This window comes from Xylaria bambusicola (genome assembly GCF_022495145.1).
Source record: "Xylaria bambusicola strain CBS 139988 unplaced genomic scaffold F5B22scaffold_31, whole genome shotgun sequence".
NCBI lineage: Eukaryota > Fungi > Ascomycota > Sordariomycetes > Xylariales > Xylariaceae > Xylaria > Xylaria bambusicola.
This window is the reverse complement of record NW_025953584.1, coordinates 20,638-38,879: the sequence shown is the minus strand read 5'-3', so window position 1 is coordinate 38,879 and position 18,242 is coordinate 20,638. Positions and strand designations below refer to the sequence as shown.

The 18,242-nt window shown below is 50.0% G+C and overlaps 7 protein-coding genes across 7 annotated transcripts; 5 read left to right on the top strand and 2 right to left on the bottom strand.

Annotated features, from left to right (window-relative positions):
* Positions 1 to 1,572: 1,572 nt before the first annotated feature.
* Positions 1,573 to 3,391, top strand: F5B22DRAFT_280978 (Isocitrate/isopropylmalate dehydrogenase). The gene is made up of 3 exons (XM_047970290.1): positions 1,573 to 1,693; positions 1,778 to 2,028; positions 2,099 to 3,391. Exons 1-3 carry the CDS (start codon positions 1,669 to 1,671, stop codon positions 2,903 to 2,905), a joined length of 1,083 nt encoding a protein of 360 aa, XP_047829237.1. The 5' UTR covers positions 1,573 to 1,668; the 3' UTR covers positions 2,906 to 3,391.
* Positions 3,325 to 6,484, bottom strand: F5B22DRAFT_280965 (elongation factor G 1). Its single transcript, XM_047970289.1, has 4 exons — positions 6,183 to 6,484; positions 5,989 to 6,100; positions 3,882 to 5,908; positions 3,325 to 3,796 (listed from the first exon to the last, which is right to left on the bottom strand). The coding sequence occupies exons 1-4, from the start codon at positions 6,392 to 6,394 to the stop codon at positions 3,745 to 3,747; spliced, it is 2,403 nt and encodes an 800-aa protein (XP_047829236.1). The 5' UTR covers positions 6,395 to 6,484; the 3' UTR covers positions 3,325 to 3,744.
* Positions 6,485 to 6,943: 459 nt separating this feature from the next.
* F5B22DRAFT_280946 (aspartic peptidase domain-containing protein) lies at positions 6,944 to 8,763 on the bottom strand. The gene is made up of 2 exons (XM_047970288.1): positions 8,271 to 8,763; positions 6,944 to 8,209 (listed from the first exon to the last, which is right to left on the bottom strand). The coding sequence occupies exons 1-2, from the start codon at positions 8,581 to 8,583 to the stop codon at positions 7,026 to 7,028; spliced, it is 1,497 nt and encodes a 498-aa protein (XP_047829235.1). The 5' UTR covers positions 8,584 to 8,763; the 3' UTR covers positions 6,944 to 7,025.
* Positions 8,764 to 11,324: 2,561 nt separating this feature from the next.
* F5B22DRAFT_280933 (uncharacterized protein) lies at positions 11,325 to 12,201 on the top strand. Its single transcript, XM_047970287.1, has 2 exons — positions 11,325 to 11,795; positions 11,845 to 12,201. Exons 1-2 carry the CDS (start codon positions 11,589 to 11,591, stop codon positions 12,058 to 12,060), a joined length of 423 nt encoding a protein of 140 aa, XP_047829234.1. The 5' UTR covers positions 11,325 to 11,588; the 3' UTR covers positions 12,061 to 12,201.
* A 141-nt stretch (positions 12,202 to 12,342) lies between these two features.
* On the top strand, positions 12,343 to 13,213 carry F5B22DRAFT_648041 (uncharacterized protein; the record flags this gene model as incomplete). Its single annotated transcript, XM_047978968.1, has 3 exons — positions 12,343 to 12,604; positions 12,772 to 12,817; positions 12,883 to 13,213. 3 exons carry the CDS (start codon positions 12,343 to 12,345, stop codon positions 13,211 to 13,213), a joined length of 639 nt encoding a protein of 212 aa, XP_047829233.1.
* Positions 13,214 to 14,049: 836 nt separating this feature from the next.
* On the top strand, positions 14,050 to 16,533 carry F5B22DRAFT_612772 (gamma-glutamyltransferase 1). The gene is made up of 2 exons (XM_047975364.1): positions 14,050 to 15,005; positions 15,078 to 16,533. Exons 1-2 carry the CDS (start codon positions 14,632 to 14,634, stop codon positions 16,396 to 16,398), a joined length of 1,695 nt encoding a protein of 564 aa, XP_047829232.1. The 5' UTR covers positions 14,050 to 14,631; the 3' UTR covers positions 16,399 to 16,533.
* A 507-nt stretch (positions 16,534 to 17,040) lies between these two features.
* F5B22DRAFT_648039 (NAD dependent epimerase/dehydratase) lies at positions 17,041 to 17,920 on the top strand (the record flags this gene model as incomplete). The annotated part of the gene is made up of 2 exons (XM_047978967.1): positions 17,041 to 17,328; positions 17,423 to 17,920. The coding sequence occupies 2 exons, from the start codon at positions 17,041 to 17,043 to the stop codon at positions 17,918 to 17,920; spliced, it is 786 nt and encodes a 261-aa protein (XP_047829231.1).
* Positions 17,921 to 18,242: the final 322 nt, after the last annotated feature.

Below are 18,242 nucleotides of genomic sequence, written 5' to 3'. Positions count from 1 at the left end.
CTGACATCAGTATCAAGTTGGCCAACTTTGGAACTGGTATGCACATGCATGTGCTCTATGTTGCTTGTTTGACTATCGTCCTGGGATACCACGGTCGAGATCTCAAAGGGTTGTAACCCGGCAACAGAATTCTTCGAGGCAAACGGCAATCCCACCTATGATTTTCTAGACTGTATCGCAAAAAAGTAACTTTGATGCGTTTCGGGCCACCAGAAATTGTGTGACCGTTTCTAGAATCCCCGTGGGGCAGGGTCTGGAGGACTTTCCCGCGGTTCTCTCCCTCTCTTTCCCCCCACCCCCCTCCCCCGAGAGAGAGAGGGGGAGAGAGAGAGAACAAGTTAGTATTGGAGCTGAGGAACCGACTAGATCCACGTGAATTATTAGATATAAAATAGGTGCGAATCGGTTGATATCATAAGAGTCGTGATATGCTTTGCAAGATCGGTAGCTTGTACTTGTCTGCTTGCTTGGATGTAGGTCCCATCTGAAACGTCCTCATTGGGGCACACTGGGATCTATGTGAAACAATCCGGGTGACTAGGCTCTCATTGGGCCCAAAAAACATCTGCTAAGACACCTGCTATATTCCGAAGGTCAACGGTAAATAACGGAGAAGATGCTTCAATCTACAGTAGGACGTGTAGTTTCGGAGGAAGAAGGAAAGAGGAACCGGGGGAAAAAATGACAGAATCTAGTATTCCATGTACCAAGACCAAGTTAGCCGAATGCTTCGATATCAAGTAAAAGAGCAATGAGCGCGTGGCACATCCTCGTTCTTTGACTAATCACGACTTAGTGAGAGGCCAGGATAGATCTAACTATCACTGTCATGGCCTTTCAATCATATAGGTAGGTAGGAGCATTACGAGTGCACAGTGCTAGCCATTTCAGGGTATCGGGCATCATCATCATCATCATCATCTGTGACCCATTCATGTCTGGCCAGGACGTCTTCGTGTCTTGCGTCTGATATACGGTATAACCTGCAGAATGCAGCTCGGTTGCATCCGTGCATCATGCACAACACTTGGACCTGATTCAGGAATGCTGCTCTCACGACACCACAGGTATTCAAGCACTCGTCCCACGTCCCACGGGGTACGACGGCGTAGCGCAACGCCTCGAGGGGGTTATTGAAGCCTTGGGGCAATAAAGCGAGCCCGTAATTTTCTTTTCTGTCTGCCTGGGACGCAGTATTCATGGATTGATCTAGACGTATTGATGAACTAATTTCAGCAGTTAATAGAGAATAGAGATGAACCGTCTGGGGTATTAATTAGCATTAATTAAGTAGATGCGACACCGTTACACCGACGAATTCATCCAATCACCTGCCAATCACCCTGGTCTCTCCTGCTACCAAAGACCAAAGACCAAAAACGCCATCTGTTTCTCGCTCCGATCTGCGGAAGACCCCTTCTCAGCTCTCCCACCCCCCAGCTTTTGCCGAACGAACCCCACTACAGCTCGGGTAAGCGCAGCAGCAGCAGCAGCAGCAAAGCTCGACGGGAAAACGCTCCGTAACCGCTAGCGGCATCCAATTCTTTTTCAGCTGGCCATCATTGCGTGCTGGGGAAAAATAACGCCCATTTCTTCTCACCTGGAATGCTCTTGTCCGCGGGTGGCTGAGAATTTCGCTCATAGTCAATCGACTTTTTTCTTTGCAACATGGCGTCCCGCGTCCTCAGAATCGGTCAGTATGGAACTTTGGACTAATTGGCCTATCCCGGTGCACTACCAAGATGAAGATCGCCAAGAGCTAACTCGTCGAGCAAAGGTCTTATTCCTGGCGATGGTATCGGGCGTGAAGTGATCCCCGCAGGTCGGCGTGTGCTCGAGGCCCTTCCTTCGTCCTTCGGCCTCAAATTCGAGTTCACCGACCTTGAGGCCGGCTTCGAGACGTTTCAGAACACTGGCGCCGCGCTGCCCGATCGCACCGTCAAGGTGCTGAAGGATGAGTGTGATGGTGCGCTCTTCGGCGCTGTGTCTTCGCCTACTAAGGCCGTCAAGGGATACTCATCACCAATCGTACGTTGTCGCCGCTTTACACTACCCAACAGCCTAGCCTTCTGACCATGATATTTATCCGGGACAACAGGTTGCTCTCCGCAAGAAGCTCGATCTGTACGCCAACGTGCGTCCCGTGAAGACCATTGCCTCAGCCGCCAACCCCATCGACCTGGTCATCGTGCGCGAGAACACCGAGGATCTCTACGTCAAGGAGGAGCGGACACTCGAGGACCCGGCCAAGGGCGGCGTATACGCCGAGGCTATTAAGCGCATTTCTGCGCGCGCGTCCTCGCGCATCGCCACCATAGCCGGAGAGATCGCCCTGCGCCGCCAAAAGCTGCGCGATTCCGGCTCCGCGAGCATCCACAAGTCGCCGCTAGTCACCATCACGCACAAGTCCAACGTGCTATCACAAACCGACGGTCTCTTCCGCACCTGCGCCAAGGAGGCTCTCGCGGCTGCGCAGTTCGTACAGGGCGGCGTCGCTGTCGAGGAACAGATTGTCGACAGCATGGTCTACAAGCTCTTCCGCCAGCCCAGGGACTACGACGTCATCGTTGCGCCCAACTTATACGGTGACATTCTCTCCGATGGTGCGGCAGCGCTCGTCGGCTCTCTAGGTCTCGTTCCCAGCGCGAACGTCGGCGAGGGTTTCGCCATTGGTGAGCCCTGCCATGGCTCTGCCCCCGATATCGAGGGCAAGGGCATCGCGAACCCGATCGCCACACTGCGCAGCACCGCGCTCATGCTTGAGTTCCTGGGCGAGGAGCAGGCCGCCGCCAAGATCTACGCCGCCGTTGACGCCAATCTTGAGGAGGCGAAACTGTTGACGCCCGATCTAGGTGGCAAGGCCACGACCGAGGAAGTTGTGAACGATATCCTCAAAAGGTTATAAATAGAAAAAAAGAACTTGATAAGGAAGATGAGAATCATCAAACAGGACTCACTCACCCTGACCGCTATCACTTGAGTTATCGCGAGCACTTTCCATCTGACGACATCTGGGGAAAAAAGTATTCTGCAGGGCCTAAACGTAAATAAAAGGAGAGAGATAAAGGGGCCCTAAAAGCTTTCATGTAGATAAAATAGACGGAGTGATCTCGTTGGAAAAGATACCCTCAGTATACTACATCCAGAGCAATGGCACCCTTCTCTCCATGAGCACTCATAACCGTATTTTCACTACAACCAACGTTCGAAGAACCAAGAAACCCAAAATAAGCCAGGAAGGACCAAACGATACAGAAGTGAGAGTGGTAATTGTCTGACTGATATTCATGATCCTGTACCGACGGCAGTGTCTATACACACGTATATACGACCCCCTAACCTAGCCCAACCCAACCCGCTCTGCACTCCTCTGTTCTAGGATATATCACAGCAGCACCGTTTCAGATCCCGTACGTATAAGTCTTCGTCGTCAAAGCATCCATCTATATACATACACGTTACACGGAGACCTTGTTTCCTTTTTCCTTTGGTCTCTCGGTTCATTTCGTTTAGTCTCTCATTCATGACGGTAAAATTACATATGGCCTCTTTTTTCAGGGCCGCGCTGATTCGCGCTTGCGTGGGTCTTGAGTCCCTTGCATTCGTGATTTATCTCCCGAAATAGTTAGGGATCGATCACTAAAGGGTTAGAAGAACGCTGGTGGACCTTCTAGGGGATGAAGTTCCAAGCTTGATCGGGTTTATCACGTTAAAGATGTGAGTTACTCCTCAATCCCGTGTGATTTACTTGCGGGCAGCCTCGAGCTCCTTCTGGTACTTGGCGACCAGTTCCTTCCTATTAGAAATGTATTAGCATACTGTATAGGTAGTTTCTGTAGAGGGTGCGATAGGTTGACGTGGAAGAAAAAACAGTAACTTACTGTAAATGAGGTGCCGCAGGCGCGTAATGGCTGAATTCCATACTGAATTCGCCCTTGCCCTGCGACGCGGCGCGCAATTGTGTCGCGAAGCCGAACATGGAGTTCAAGCTGACATCGCACAAAAGTGTAAAGTCCTCACTGCCAATCTCGGTGTCGATGATTGTGGCGTTGCGCTTGTTCATCAGCATCAGGATGTTGCCCTGGAACTCGTTGGGTGCCATGATAGTCGTCTTCATCAGGGGTTCGAGGACCTGGCCGCCAGCCTCGTGGAACACCTTCTTGAAGGCCATCTGCGCCGCTAGACTGAAGGCGAAATCGGACGAATCCGTGACGTGAGTTGCACCGTCGTTGACGACCATCTTAGTACCGATGACCTTGTGGCCGAGCAATGGGCCCTTCTCACACGAGATCTCGAAACCCTTGCCGCAAGCCGAGATAAACTTATCAGGGATGACACCACCAACAACCTGGTTCTCGAAGGAGTTCTTTTCGGGCTCAGAGTTGGGCTCAATCCAGCCGACAACACGAGCGTAGTCACCCGGTCCACCGGTCTGTCTTCGTAGGAGATAGTCGAAGTTTGCCCGTTGACCAATAGTTTCACGGTATGCGACGCGGGGCTGGCCAGTGATGCATTCTACCTTATACTCTCGGCGGAGACGCTCAACGTAGATCTCAAGGTGCAATTCACCCATACCAGATATAATTGTCTCTTCACTCTCTTCATCGACCATTAACCTGAAGGTAGGATCCTCGCGCTGGAATCGGTTCATCGCCTTACTGAAGTTGTCGGCATCCGTACTGCGCTTAGGCTTGATGGACAGCGACATAACCGCGTCGGGCACGAACATGGAAGACATAGTATAGGGCAAGTTTCCATCCGTGAAGGTATCACCGGAGGCGCAGTCAACACCGAACACGGCGCAAATCTCTCCCGCTCCGACTTCGTTCACATCTTCCATTTCATTGGAGTGCATACGCACGATTCGAGGAATTCGCACCTTCTTGTCGTTTCTCGAGTTGAATAGGTATGTGCCCTTCTTCAATGTACCTTGGTACACTCGGATATAGGTGAGCTGACCATAGTTGTTTTCTTCCAGCTTGAACGCTAAACCGACAAAGGGGAGCGAGTTGTAGGGCACAAGCGAGGTTTCTGCTTCTCCTTTGCTCCTGTCAAGGGCTATGTTCTTAACGTCACTGGGGTTGGGAAGATAGTCGCAAACGGCGTCAAGCATGGGCTGGATGGACTTATCAGCCAAAGCGGATCCCATCATCACAGGAGTGAATTTCAGGGCAATCGTTGCCCGGCGAATGGCGTTCATTATCTGCTCGGGAGTGGGCGTCTGTTCTTCCAAGAAAATCTCAGCGATCTCATCGTCAACATCCGCTAGCTTCTCGATCAATATTTGGCGTTTCTCTTCGGCCAATTCCTTCAGGTCGTCGGGAACCTTGTCTTCTACCCTTATAATGGTGCCTTTGGGTCCTTCGTTGTAAATAGCTCTCATGTGGATAAGGTCAATTACACCTTTGAACTGATCCTCAGCACCGATAGGTACTTGGATAGCGGCGGCAGGAATCTTTAACTTGGAGTTGATCTGTTCCACTGCTTTCCATGGGTTGGCACCCATGCGATCCATCTTATTCACGAAACTTATTCTCGGGATGTTGTAGCGCTTCATCTGTCTATCAACAGTGACAGTTTGGGACTGAACACCGCTCACTGCGCAGAGAATCATGACTGCACCGTCTAGCACTCGCAAAGCACGCTCGACCTCAATTGTGAAGTCAATGTGGCCGGGGGTATCAATCAAGTTAATATGGTATGTTTCCTCCTTCTCGTCCACAATCTTCTTCCAATCGCAGAAGGTAGCAGCAGACTGAATCGTAATGCCCTTCTCTCGTTCGAGGTCCATGGAGTCCATCTTAGCACCGGCGCCATCACGACCTCGAACTTCGTGTATCGCCTTGATACGACCGGTATAGAAGAGAACTCGTTCAGTAACAGTAGTTTTGCCGCTGTCGATGTGTGCCTATGGGGCCGATCCAGTCAGTACATTGCGCTCTTCGGCTCACGTTGGCGTCTAGGGCAAAAGGACGGGTTTACACATACCGCAATACCAATATTTCGTACTCTCGATAGTCGATGCTTTTCTTCGGGGCTCATTTTCTCGAGGACGGATTCGGGTGTGAGGTTTGCAGCTTGTTCAGCGGCTCTCTTGATACTATCAAGTACGACATCTTGTTAGTAAACCACAACTCGAAGATGAATCACCATCTAGGTGGAAGATAAGGGCGTCACCTTACGCGGCGGCACCGGCCGCAGCATTAGCAGCTGCATATCTAGGCCTTGTAAGACTAAAATATCTCTTTCCTTCAACGCGCAATGGGGCGACAATGAACTGCGTGGGGGGTCGGGCGGTGAAGGCTCTCGAGACAGTGTTGAGCTTCGATATACCACCTTTTGTCGTTAAAATACGGCTGTCATTGAGGACAGCAATGGCCCGTTGCGCCCTCATCGTAAAGAATTATTTCAATAACACAACAACCGAAGGGAAGAAATACAAGACCCGGGGGCAGACCTGCGTTTACCCAGATAATATAAAGACTCAAGAATTCGATATCGAGTCCCCAGAATTTTTTAGCGGGTTCGCGTAGCCAATTCAGCGAATCAGACAGCGTGTATAGCGCTCCCCACCTACCCGCAAAAATGCACCATTTAGCGCATCCCGCTGGCAATTCCACACTCTTCTTCCAATGTTGATGATATTCACTTGAAAGTGCGATCATTTTTGTAGCTATTAATTCCGTATCAGACCATGCGTCGCATTCAGTTCATGTAGTCAATCATACGTAGTCTTGCTTTGATGATCAGTGCATATCCGCCGTTTATTAGTAGTAACAACCATGCGTCTGTCTGAAATACCTAGAATATTGTAATTTACTATGGCAATTATGTCGACTGAAGCTGGCTCGATTATGTTCATTTTCCAATGCAGGTATCTATAAAAGATCTCCAATATAAGCTTCAATTTTTCCAGTCATTCGGGTTAAATCCAACGTCCCCGACTGGCCCCTAACCCTGTCATTCTCAACCCATCCGTATGTACGCCTTATGCCCAAGAAAATGCAGTTACTTGTGCGATGCATCTAAAACAAGAGAAACATGCCACCGCCAAACAGCATCAAGCCCATGCTGGCACCCATGACAATGAACTGAGTGAGGTCAAGAGCAGGAGGAAGTGATGCTGCGCTATCGTCGTCTCCGCTACTGCCACCACTGCTGCCACTGCCGCCACCACCACTCTGAAATCCCCTTCCAGCACTGTAATCTGGGTCATTGTTCGGCCCTGAATTGGTGGCACCCTGGCTTGGCGCTGGTGTGGATGACGGGATCTCAGCACCCTGGCTTGGGAACGCGACGATATTCGATTTTGTGGAATTGAAGTCTGTAGGCGCCATAGCAATCTCGTTGTTTTCGAGGTCATACACCACATATGCCGATCGAAGGAACGTATCCCCAAGCAAGAAGGGGTCGCTGCTCATGTTCTGGATGCCGAATTGGCAGGCATCTTTTCCTGCGTATTGACCACTGGTGAATTTGCCTTGGACGGGGATAACCAGCTCATCCATTCCAACCTTGATGACGGGACCACCATTTCCACCGAAGCCAAACGAGAAATAATTGCCGCTATTGCCGAAATCACAAGGAAGGAGAGGCACTCCCGAGCCGTCGTTAGAGACAATAGTATATTCCGCTCCAACTTCCGTCCAAATCTGCTCCACGATATCTTGCGGAAGGTAGCTGAATGTAGTGCCGGAATCGAGTACGACGGGAATAGGGAAGTTGCTCGACGAAAGGGCATCTTCACCAGACGAGGAATGAGCTTCTAACGACGTTAATCTAACCTGAAACGAAGTGTAATTCTGGACTCTCTGGTCCTGGTCGATATTGACACGGATAAGGTTTCCAGTGTATTTTTCGGTGTCGATGCCACCAAATAGAATATTGCCTTTGCTGGCATCTAAGTCGTTCAACCAAAGACTATAAGCAGTGGACTTGATGTGACCTTCGTTGCGCATCACAACAGGTAGATTGTCGTAAATTTGCCGTGTTTGTGAGACAGACGCCTCATTAAGGGCATAGCCAACACCAACAAGACCGTAAGCAATGTCTGTGTCCAGACCTAGACCCATGGTCACATTCTGTAGTTTGATGTTACCGATCCCGAAGGTCTCGCTAATATAATCGCCTCGCGAACCGCTGCCGTCTACATAAGCAATCTGGAAATCATTGTTGAGTACGTCGAGAGTGCTGGACTTCTCGTAGTCGTCTGGGCAGGTGGAGAAACGTCAGTTAAGAGCGGTACCGGTTGTAACGATGATCAGACTCACAAGAACCGAAAGTGCAACCACCTCCCTGAGATGAATCTTCGCATATGCTAGCCTCGCTCGCAGGCACCCAAATATCACTAGATCCAGTATCCAACTGAAGGGTCAACTCCTGAGCAGGAGTTCCCACTGTGCAAGATGCGAAATAGCCGCCACGCATCCTCTCGTTTGTAATAATCTCTTCTACCGAGTTATCTGCACGTTTGCTAAGCCTGGGCTTCGGGTTTTCTCTCCGTTGTATATCCCATTGGACGACCTGGGCAGAAGCGACGGAGGCGAGCAGCGAGCTCGTCGCCAAGTTCGCGATGTTCTTCATAGTGACGGTCTGAACACTATAGGTCTGAACGCTATATTTGATGGAGCGAAGCTGCAATTGAAGCTAGAGGTCAATGGGGAGGAATTGTAAAAATTAGGCACCGCAAACGAGGGCGGATAGGGCGGGGAGACGGCGAGTGATAATGGCAGTGGCTAGGTATGTATTATAACAACCAGGAATAGGTATGATGACGCCAATATCCGATCCAAGGTCAGAAGCCAAGCGTGCAAGCCAAGAATAGAAGCCAAGAAGACGAAGTGCGGGTGGTGGAGCAAATGATCGTCGCAACTGTGAAGCGCAAGCCAAAACAAGATGAGACAAGACAAAGAACAACAGAGAACAGAACAGACAAGGGAAATAGTCAGGAGAAACCTGAGCGAACCCAACGGACTAGCGAGAATCGAGTGCAGGATGAATGAACAGAACAGACGGGCTTAAAGGAGTGGGAAAAGAGGAAGGAAGGGGAATTACGTCGGTCTCCCGGGTTGGATCTATGTATAACCTCTGACGGCTGACACTGACTACCTAAAGTATACCTACTGTGAAACCCGGGGGCTGAGCTCTGGCTCTCCTATGCATGTACGTAGTAAGTACATACATGTAAGTACCTACCATGTCTACTACGTACCTGGCGCTTAACAACGTCATGCTGCGCAAAAATCCTACGCTAGCTATCCTGCTGTACTTACTATGTAGCGACAGAAAAAAAAAAAAAAAAAACATAGCACATGTTATGTACCCTCTGTCTCGGGTACCGGCTCAACTGCACCCACGGTTCGGTTCTTTTTAGCCTCCAGGCCTGTCCGCAATCTCCGCATTGGCATTTCAAGCCACTACCCTACGGCTGGGAGATACCTAGTACTGGTATGTTTGATTTAAGCTTTTTCTGCCAGATGGACCAGAGGGGGGGGAGCTGTTGTCATGGGCAACATATCATCTAGAAATAGACCTAGAGGGCTCAGGAATACTTAAGGTGTCAGTCATGTTTCACGTCTCAATTGTCAGCATTGGGCATTGGGGTCAGAATTAACTGCCAGAAGTGGCTGCATTTCCCGCGCGAGTGGCAATGGGGTCGTAGAGGCGCAGCTAGTGGATGGCGAATATCTACCTACCTACTTACTTACCTAGTAACTACCTAAGGACTGTCCAGACCGTCCTTAACGCTCAGCTCCGTAAGCTACCGAAGTACATAGTAGAGGTTAGATAAAGTACTTGCTGACGTACGTAGGTATGGAAAAGCGCCACAGCGGAATGGGATACCGGTATTCTGATGGGATCAGTGGGTAGTAAAGTCACCGGTCGAGATATCGCCGAAAGAAGTCCGTCTTCAAAGTGAATCTTGGATATACTTACTTCGTAGGTATGAACTAGCATGGCTCTGTACACCATCATTTCGGATCACTTCGGATCACACATTTGATAATGACTCGTTCGCTCGTGACTTCATATTGCAACCCAGTTCAGGCAACCCAGTTGAGTATAAACAGACAGCCAGAGGGGGTCGAGAGCTACGAGCATCGGCTTGCATTGTACTGCATCATTGGGTTACCTCAATCTTTTTGCACATACTTCGTACCATGTACTGAGGAGTCGAAGGATCGATGTGTTACCATGTGTCGGACCCATCATGTTATGTGGGTAAGTATCAAGCATTGGACAAGCATTTGCCTAGAATCTTGGCAGCTGAAGCACTTGTTGGCGACCATTCAGACTATGGCAAAGCAAAACTCGGCATCGATACTGGCATCTCACATCTCCTACCTAGTATCGATTGAATCTTGTGCCACGTCGTACTTAGTAACGGAGCCGTCCTTATTCAGTGCATGTGCCATACCTACTGCTTCAACCAATGCCGTCTCAATCACTCTCAGCTTTTACGCAGCCGCATTTCACAGTGGAGTTACGGCTGAAAAGCGAAAATGCATTCAGCGAATCTCTTTGTCGGAAGATGATGTCTCCGTTGGGGGGGAGGGGAAAGACCCTGAGACATAGCAAGTATTGCCACACATATTCATTAAGTGTATCACTTTTACGATTAATCCTCGTAGGCTGAGCAGTATAATGCGTGAATTGTTTCATGATATTAGCCCCATTCACTTTGATCACGTTTATACTAGGTTGATTGCTCTACATGATACTAGATAATGGCTTATTTGGGTTAAGCACTGCAGACACAACAACTATGGGGACATACTTAGTAAGTTAGGTAGATAAGCATCGGCATCGAGCATCTATAAAGTAATCAACTCAGAGCCTACAATACACAAGGCTATGGAAGATGATGAATAGTAGGTGGTCAAATAACGAACCGGGTTTTATGCGGATTTGTCTTCACCAATATTCGAAGAGTCCCTGTCGCAGGTTGGTTGGAGTTGTGCTGAGGTGGCAGTGCGATGGACGCCATCGCCTCGTCACAGACGCGCGTCCCATCTCACCATCACACCAATACTATCGCCCATTTCGACAAACGGTGTGAGTGTAGTGGATGTCACGAGCCTTTGAAGTCACATTCTCTCACATCACAAGCAGGTGGTCGATCGACCAGCAGTGAGCTGCTTATGATCTCGTGAAGCTTACCTGATTTGTGTTGCCACTACATTGCGAATTGGTGTTGAAAATATTGGTTATATCAGCAATTCATACGCGTTCCTTAAGTACCCAATATCATGAAGCTAGCAACAGTAACTCATCTTGATAGAGCCCTATGAGCAGTAGAGGTTGAAGTAACCCACGCCGACCTAGTATTACGTTGGTGTCGTACTCCTATAGGGATCTTTCCTACCTCCACGAACATTTCCATGTAATGTGGATGAGCCTCGATACAGTCGCATTGAGACACATCCGCACAAGCAGGGATAGGTTCAAAAGGACTAGCCACTGACCCTTGATTCTTGAAAGCCTGTCATCAGAATTTGCACGTGAACGCTAATAGGTAAACACATGTTGGCCTTTGACATGATCGGAATGTGTGGCTTCGGTTACCGCTTCCATAGCTTCTATCAAAGATGAGATACATCTCTTCACTAGAAACGGTTGCCTCGTTGATCGAAGCCAGGAAGAGGGCTAATCGGCCTTCAGTCGAGAATATCCTGCGTTACAGATGGGCAGAAGAGCTGGACAAGAACATTCACTCGATGTGGAGGCTCTGTGAAAACCTTGTTGCCGAGCGCAGGCGGAACCCGAAGCTAGACGCGAGAGACTTATTTAATACGATGTTGAATGTCAGCCTGAGAGCTTTTCCCTAGTTGGGGGGTCACTAACATTCGCTTCAATGTAGTCACGTTTAGTAGGCTACTAATACCTCTTTTAGGGATGCAGATACTGATCTGGTGTTACGAGTTGACTGCTGGACACGAGACGACAGGCGTTACACTCGCTTTCCTGTTTTACCTACTACTCAAGAACCCAGAGACCCATCATAAGACCAAGCAAGAAGTAGATCGAGTTCGTGGTGACGGGGTGTTGAAACTTCACTAGATTCAAGTGAATCGAGGCCTGCACCCGCTAGACACTCAGGTTTCCAAGCTCGGCCGGCAACTCAATATTTCGCTTATAGAGGACACGATAATTAGGCAGAAATGCTGCCTCACTGCTAAGGAGACTTTCGTATGTAATACATACGGACTACACCACAACCGGAGAGTAAAGGGGGTCGACGCAGATATCTTCCACCCTGAAAGGTTGCTGGACGGCGGGTGGGAGACTATCCTTAAACGCTAGGAAGTCATTCGGAAAAGGGGCTTTAAGCCCGCGAAGACCATGGATGGGGGAACAGAAAATATTTCAACAGAAAGCCCTGTGGTGATTGTCAACCCCTCATGCGAGGGCAAACCCGCAGAAAACGCAAGTAAGTTTGTTGCATGGCTAGACATGGTAAACCCGACAGTCTCAAAAGACGTGCAGTACGCCGTGTTCGGCCCAGGCAACAGCAAAATGGATGAACGCATCCCATCGCATACCGAAGGTGGTGGATGGGACGATGGTCAAGCCCGGGGCCAAGATAAAAATCTTGGCCTACCTAGTTCGTAGATGCGAAAGAAGATGCCATCGGGAACCTGGGGGAACTGGCGGGACAAGTGGCTTGATTCCTTTGATAGCGAATCGCAGTCCATTATCTTTGCCGCCTTGAAGGCATGTCTTGAAGGACCAATCCACCCCGTACTCGACTAATTGTCTCCCGAAGATTAGTTGTTCTCCCAACAAACCCGCCGAAGCTAATTCACCGCGCGGCCTTGTAGTTCAAGCTAAATATAGACAGTTGGGTAACCATCAAGGGCACGAATAAAGAGTTCTTGACAGGAGGACCGTAATTGAGATTCCTCGGCACACGCGTGGAGTTGGCGACACCAGCTTCAAAGATATGGGAATAATCGTCCAGATAGCCAACGAAAGCGACATGCGCAAACTACAATCCCTCGTATCCTCCGAAGATGCATTCACGAAGACAGCCATCGAGAAGCGGGTGGCGGTCCTTGGTCTTCCGGATGATCATCCCGGTGCCACGCTCTCCTTTGCCGCATACCTCGATGTGCTCCGCCTGCGTGTAGCAACAGCGGCCGTCAATTTCACGGCGTCGCCTCGACGTGTCTACTTACTCCCATCATCATGGTCGCAGCGGGCACGGGGCTAAGCGGCCTTCATCCAGCAGCGCGCGTGCTGAGCTGCGAGAGATAAGGATATCCTTGGGCCTGTGCTTCTGTCCTTTTGACTGCCGCGACTACGAGAGCGATGAATTTACGTGGAAGAGCTGAGGGAGCGGAAGGCGCTCGAGGTGCGGCCTGCGTCCTCGCGGCGCGGATTACGCGGTGAGAAGGCGGGGTACAAGTATACGCACGAGCGCATGTGGGAGGGAAGGGAGGAGATTAGGGATTTATTCGAGTGCGGAGCTAAGAATCTTCGCGTGTGGCTCTACGAGCAAGCTTGTGAAGAGCACGAACGAGGTTACGAACCATATCTAGAGAGCTTTATTTCCCGACAAGAGCGAGGAGGACGCGCAGAAGTGGTAGGACGGGATCCGTGAGGTGAGATATTTGAGTAATGTGTTTGATTCGCATCGATTTCGATTTGTAGGTAAACACGACCTGAGAGGGCATTCTACCTACCTGAGCAGGTTCATAGCCATCGAGTTATTGCGAGTCTTACTTCCCTCCTCTACTTGGTTACACTTGTTGTCAAGTGAGACTTGAGCCATGATTGAGACAGCTTTGTATCATGACTCTCAGCATCATCGAGATAAGGAGGAACTGGGCCTTGCTGGGCCTATTGATACTTCGTAGTATAATTTCAACAGTTTGGGTATGAACCGGTAATAGGTATCATGTTCCATGTTTGAGCATTGAGGTGGAGCTCGCTGGAGCTTCCACTAAGTAGGTGGCCCTCGGTAGCGTAGATAAGCAAGCATGGAAGATTGGTCGATCATGATATTTGGGGCAGAGCTGGGGACAATGTCGCGTGCGCCAGGGATCATCCAACATGTTAAATTCAGCTGTATTCATCACAGTGTGAAAGGAACTGTCCTAAGATTATCTGTCCCTCAGCAGATTGCTGGAAAAGGAAGGCCGACGATGCCGCTACAAGATAGCTCATTGCAATTGGACTCCTGCGATGATGCAATACCACGTTCCGAGGGCACTATAGCTGCTCTAGACTTGACGGCTCGAAGGCTATCCTAGCTGACCTGTGTGCGCAAGGTGCTGATAAGCCAACGTCGTTGTGTGCAGAAAGCAGACAGTGAGCATCAATTGATGACGATGAGACAAAATGGGAAGATTGTCGACGACGTACCCTGCTAGCTCCATGTCACCATCACACCCCGTTGAGCCCGCTTACCAACGTGGTACTGTACCTGGGCTAGAACCCCGGCATCATACAGCGTATGCCAGGATACATAAGATGCAGTGAGGCTCTGAAATTTGGTAAAATTATTTTTTGTCATTCTGTCTTACCTTCTGCAGTCCCTGCTGTGGTGGTTCACGGTTCAAGACTCAAGCCATCAGTGCTGCTGCAGCCTGAGCATTGTTTTGTTAATTGCCTCAACTAAACACCGCCATGCCGTCTCTTGCACGATTGGCTACAGCAGCTGTGCAACTGGGGTTGCTTGCTCAATCAGCATTCGCCAAACCATGCCCCAGCAAGGATCCGAAGTTGGGTGCTGTTGCATCAGAGAGCTCGGTTTGCTCTGAAATCGGCATCAATACCCTCAAAAAGGGTGGAAATGCCGCCGATGCTCTTGTGGCTACTCAGCTCTGCATTGGTGTGATTGGCATGTACCACAGCGGCATTGGCGGGGGTGGCTTCATGCTGGTTCGGAGTAGCGATGGTCAATATGAGTTCATTGATTTCCGTGAGACGGCGCCCGCTGCGGCATTCGAGGACATGTATAAGAATAATACGACCGCCAGCTTGTATGGCGGGCTAGCGAGGTAGGAAGACCATGACATAGATCAATCTTTAGTGCCTCCCTAACCGTGATTCTTGGACTGACGCGACTATAGTGGTGTTCCTGGCGAATTGAGGGGTTTGGAACACCTCCATAAGAAGTACGGTTCTCTGCCATGGAAACAGCTTGTATTGCCGGCTGTGAAGGTCGCCCGCTATGGCTTCAAGGTGACAGAGGATCTGGTCCGTTACATGGATAGCGTCACACCGAATGGTAATTTCTTGACCGAGGACCCAACTTGGGCAATCGATTTCGCACCGAACGGCTACCGCGTGAAGCTCGGTGAGACTATAACGCGCAAGCGATATGCCGATACTCTGGAAGTTATTGCCCATGAAGGCCCCGACGCCTTCTACACCGGCGCCATCGCAAAGGCCACCATTTCTGCACTGACCAAGGCAAACGGAACGATGACTTTGGAGGACCTGAAAAATTACACTATAGCGATCAGGAAGCCCTCCGTGATCAACTACCGTGGCTACAAGCTGACAGGTACCAGTGCTCCTTCGGGCGGTGTTGTGGCCTTGAGCACATTGAACATTGTGAACGGCTATGAGGACTTTGGAGATCCTGCTGCGATCAACCTCACCACCCACCGCTTGGATGAAGCCATGCGCTTTGCATATGGTCAACGCTCCGAGCTTGGCGATCCCCTATTTGTTGAAGGTCTCGATGACTTTCAGGAAGCGATACTGAGCAGCGACACTGCTGCTCAGATCCGATCCAAGATCTCCGACTTCCGCACGCTGAACGTCTCTGCCTACGACCCTAATGGCTTTGAAAGTTTGCCGACGCCAGGAACCAGTCATATCGTAGCCGCTGATAAAAGCGGCCTGGCCATCAGCGTTACGACCACCATTAATCTCCTGTTTGGATCGCAACTGATGGTTCCGGAAACCGGCGTAATCATGAATGATGAGATGAACGACTTCTCCATCCCTGGATCGAGCAACGCTTTTGGCTACATCCCTTCTCCCGCCAACTTCATTCGCCCCGGAAAGCGACCTCTGTCCTCAATCTCACCTATCATTGCCGAAACCCCCGATGGAAAGCCGTACTTCGTCATTGGCTCCGCAGGAGGTAGCCGCATCATTACTGCTACCATCCAGAATATTCATCATGTCATAGATCAGAACATGACATCCCCGCAAGCTCTTGCTCAGCCTAGATTACATGATCAACTGAGCCCTAACCAGGTCTCGTTTGAGTATGCGTACGACAACTCTACAGTCGCGTTCATGGCAAGCTTGGGGCACAATGTGACGTGGGTTGCACCCGGCCAGAGCACAGCGCAGGGATTGCGTATACTACCCAATGGCACCTTCGAGGCTGCTGGAGAACCGAGACAACTGAACTCAGGTGGCTTCGCTGTATAATCTCAGCCTATCTACTTCGTAAATATAATCATAATTCTATATTAGAACACATGCTGGGCTGAGACTGGCCCTGAGTAGGTTTATCCTTTGCTATGATGTATCTGTGATGTGTGTACGTAGGTTGTGGTCGCAGATTTCCACCAGGCTTGGCATGGCACTATAAGCCAATACTAACGGTGATGGATATTTTGGTCCCCAACCTCCGTAACTGAATGATGCTACAGTCTCTCTTCCGAGGCACTTCATCCCCATATTTCCGTCGTCTTTCCAGAGTGCGGCCTAACCATGGACATACTAGATACACGATAACGGGTGCAATCCAGACTATGTTCGAAGACCTATTCAAACTGACCGAACACGGTAAGTAGCAGCAAAGGGCTAGACGGATAGGTAAAGTCAGCGAAGAAGGGTGGAAGAGGTGTTGGGCTCGAAATATCTGTTGGCACGTGATGCTGCATGTTCCCGGCCAAAATCAAAACAATATGACGTAATTGCGATGATACCATGTGTGTTGCATTCCGAAGCTCTGAGCTATGCTACCAGCGCTTGCCATGCCCATATGTTCTGTGTTTTTACACAAAGTCAGCCGGTCTCATAAAAACCGTCGAACTTGAAAATTTGTGTGTAATAAAGCAATCCATTATGGCGGCACCTCACGTTCTATTGATAGGTGGCAACGGCAAGATTGCACGGCTACTGACGCCGATGCTCCTCAACAGATCATGGACTGTGACGAGCATGATTCGCACTTCCGACCATGTAGCCGACCTCCAGAAACTGGGTGAGAATCAAGGAGGCAAATTGAATGTCCTTGTGCGGAGCCTAGAAGATGTAGCGACGGATGAGGTCGCCAAGGAGAGAATCGACGCTGTCAAGCCTGACTATGTTGTTTGGAGCGCTGGTGCGGGTGGCAAAGGGCCCCCTGAGCGAGTAAGTTTGATTCCAACAGCGCCATCGCTTACGGTCGTAGATGGCTCTAGTACTGCGTCTATCAGTTGGAAGCCCAGCCTGACATTGCCTGCAGACCTGGGCTGTTGACCGAGATGCTGCGTGTCGCTTCATCCGGGCATCGGTCGCCTTACCTTACGTCAAGAAATTCGTCATGATATCCTTCATCGCCTCGCGCCTAGAGAAAGCCCCCTGGTGGACCGATGAGATGTGGGAGAAAGAGAAGAACACCACATTGAAGAACTTAGAGCGCTACTGCCAGGCCAAGGTTGCCGCGGACCAAGTACTCTACGAGGAGAGCAAGAAGCGCTCTGACTTCGCAGCTATCTGCATGCGACCTTCACTCTTGACGGATGGGCGTGTCGGTAAGGTCGCGCTCGGTAGGATCCCTGTATTAAACGGCACCTCGAGTCGGGCTTCGGTTGCACACCTCACTGCCTTGCTGCTGGAGAACCCCAATGTCAAGACCACTTGGCTGGACATGCTTGATGGCGACGAGAAGCCTGAGGCTGCGGTTCAGAGGTGTGTTGATGAGGGGGTTGATTGTCTTCAGGGGGAGCCTTACTATCCCTAAAGGCATGGTTTAACTAAGAAAAGGGGGAAGGAAGTCGTCCGCCAACGGGTTTCAACTTGGGTTATCCAAGCAACGCAGACGACGGACGTCTCGTGTAGTTCTGAAACAAAACATAGGTGTATATTGCAACATGTATCTTCTAGCATCAGCCGAAGTAACACTCTTTTCTCGTGCTTTAGTGAAGTACACCTGGCCATAATCTGCCTGTTGCCTAATTCACCTGATACCGTACTCGTACGACTTAGCTTCTTAATATCGCTTCCTGCAACCCGAACCGTGGTGCTACCAGGCTCTCTACAGCCTATCAATTCAGCACTCTCTT

Coding starts and splice junctions, on each gene's coding strand:
- F5B22DRAFT_280933 (XM_047970287.1), top strand. CDS start 11,589: ATGAGATACATCTCTTCACTAGAAACGGTTGCCTCGTTGATCGAAGCC. Junction 11,796..11,844: donor CGAGAGACTTATTTAATACG/ATGTTGAATGTC, acceptor GGGGTCACTAAC/ATTCGCTTCAATGTAGTCAC.
- F5B22DRAFT_612772 (XM_047975364.1), top strand. CDS start 14,632: ATGCCGTCTCTTGCACGATTGGCTACAGCAGCTGTGCAACTGGGGTTG. Junction 15,006..15,077: donor TTGTATGGCGGGCTAGCGAG/GTAGGAAGACCA, acceptor ACGCGACTATAG/TGGTGTTCCTGGCGAATTGA.
- F5B22DRAFT_280978 (XM_047970290.1), top strand. CDS start 1,669: ATGGCGTCCCGCGTCCTCAGAATCG. Junction 1,694..1,777: donor GTCCCGCGTCCTCAGAATCG/GTCAGTATGGAA, acceptor CGTCGAGCAAAG/GTCTTATTCCTGGCGATGGT. Junction 2,029..2,098: donor AGGGATACTCATCACCAATC/GTACGTTGTCGC, acceptor CCGGGACAACAG/GTTGCTCTCCGCAAGAAGCT.
- F5B22DRAFT_280946 (XM_047970288.1), bottom strand. CDS start 8,583: ATGAAGAACATCGCGAACTTGGCGACGAGCTCGCTGCTCGCCTCCGTC. Junction 8,210..8,270: donor TGGTTGCACTTTCGGTTCTT/GTGAGTCTGATC, acceptor CCACCTGCCCAG/ACGACTACGAGAAGTCCAGC.
- F5B22DRAFT_280965 (XM_047970289.1), bottom strand. CDS start 6,394: ATGAGGGCGCAACGGGCCATTGCTGTCCTCAATGACAGCCGTATTTTA. Junction 6,101..6,182: donor GCTGCGGCCGGTGCCGCCGC/GTAAGGTGACGC, acceptor CGTACTTGATAG/TATCAAGAGAGCCGCTGAAC. Junction 5,909..5,988: donor TACGAAATATTGGTATTGCG/GTATGTGTAAAC, acceptor TCGGCCCCATAG/GCACACATCGACAGCGGCAA.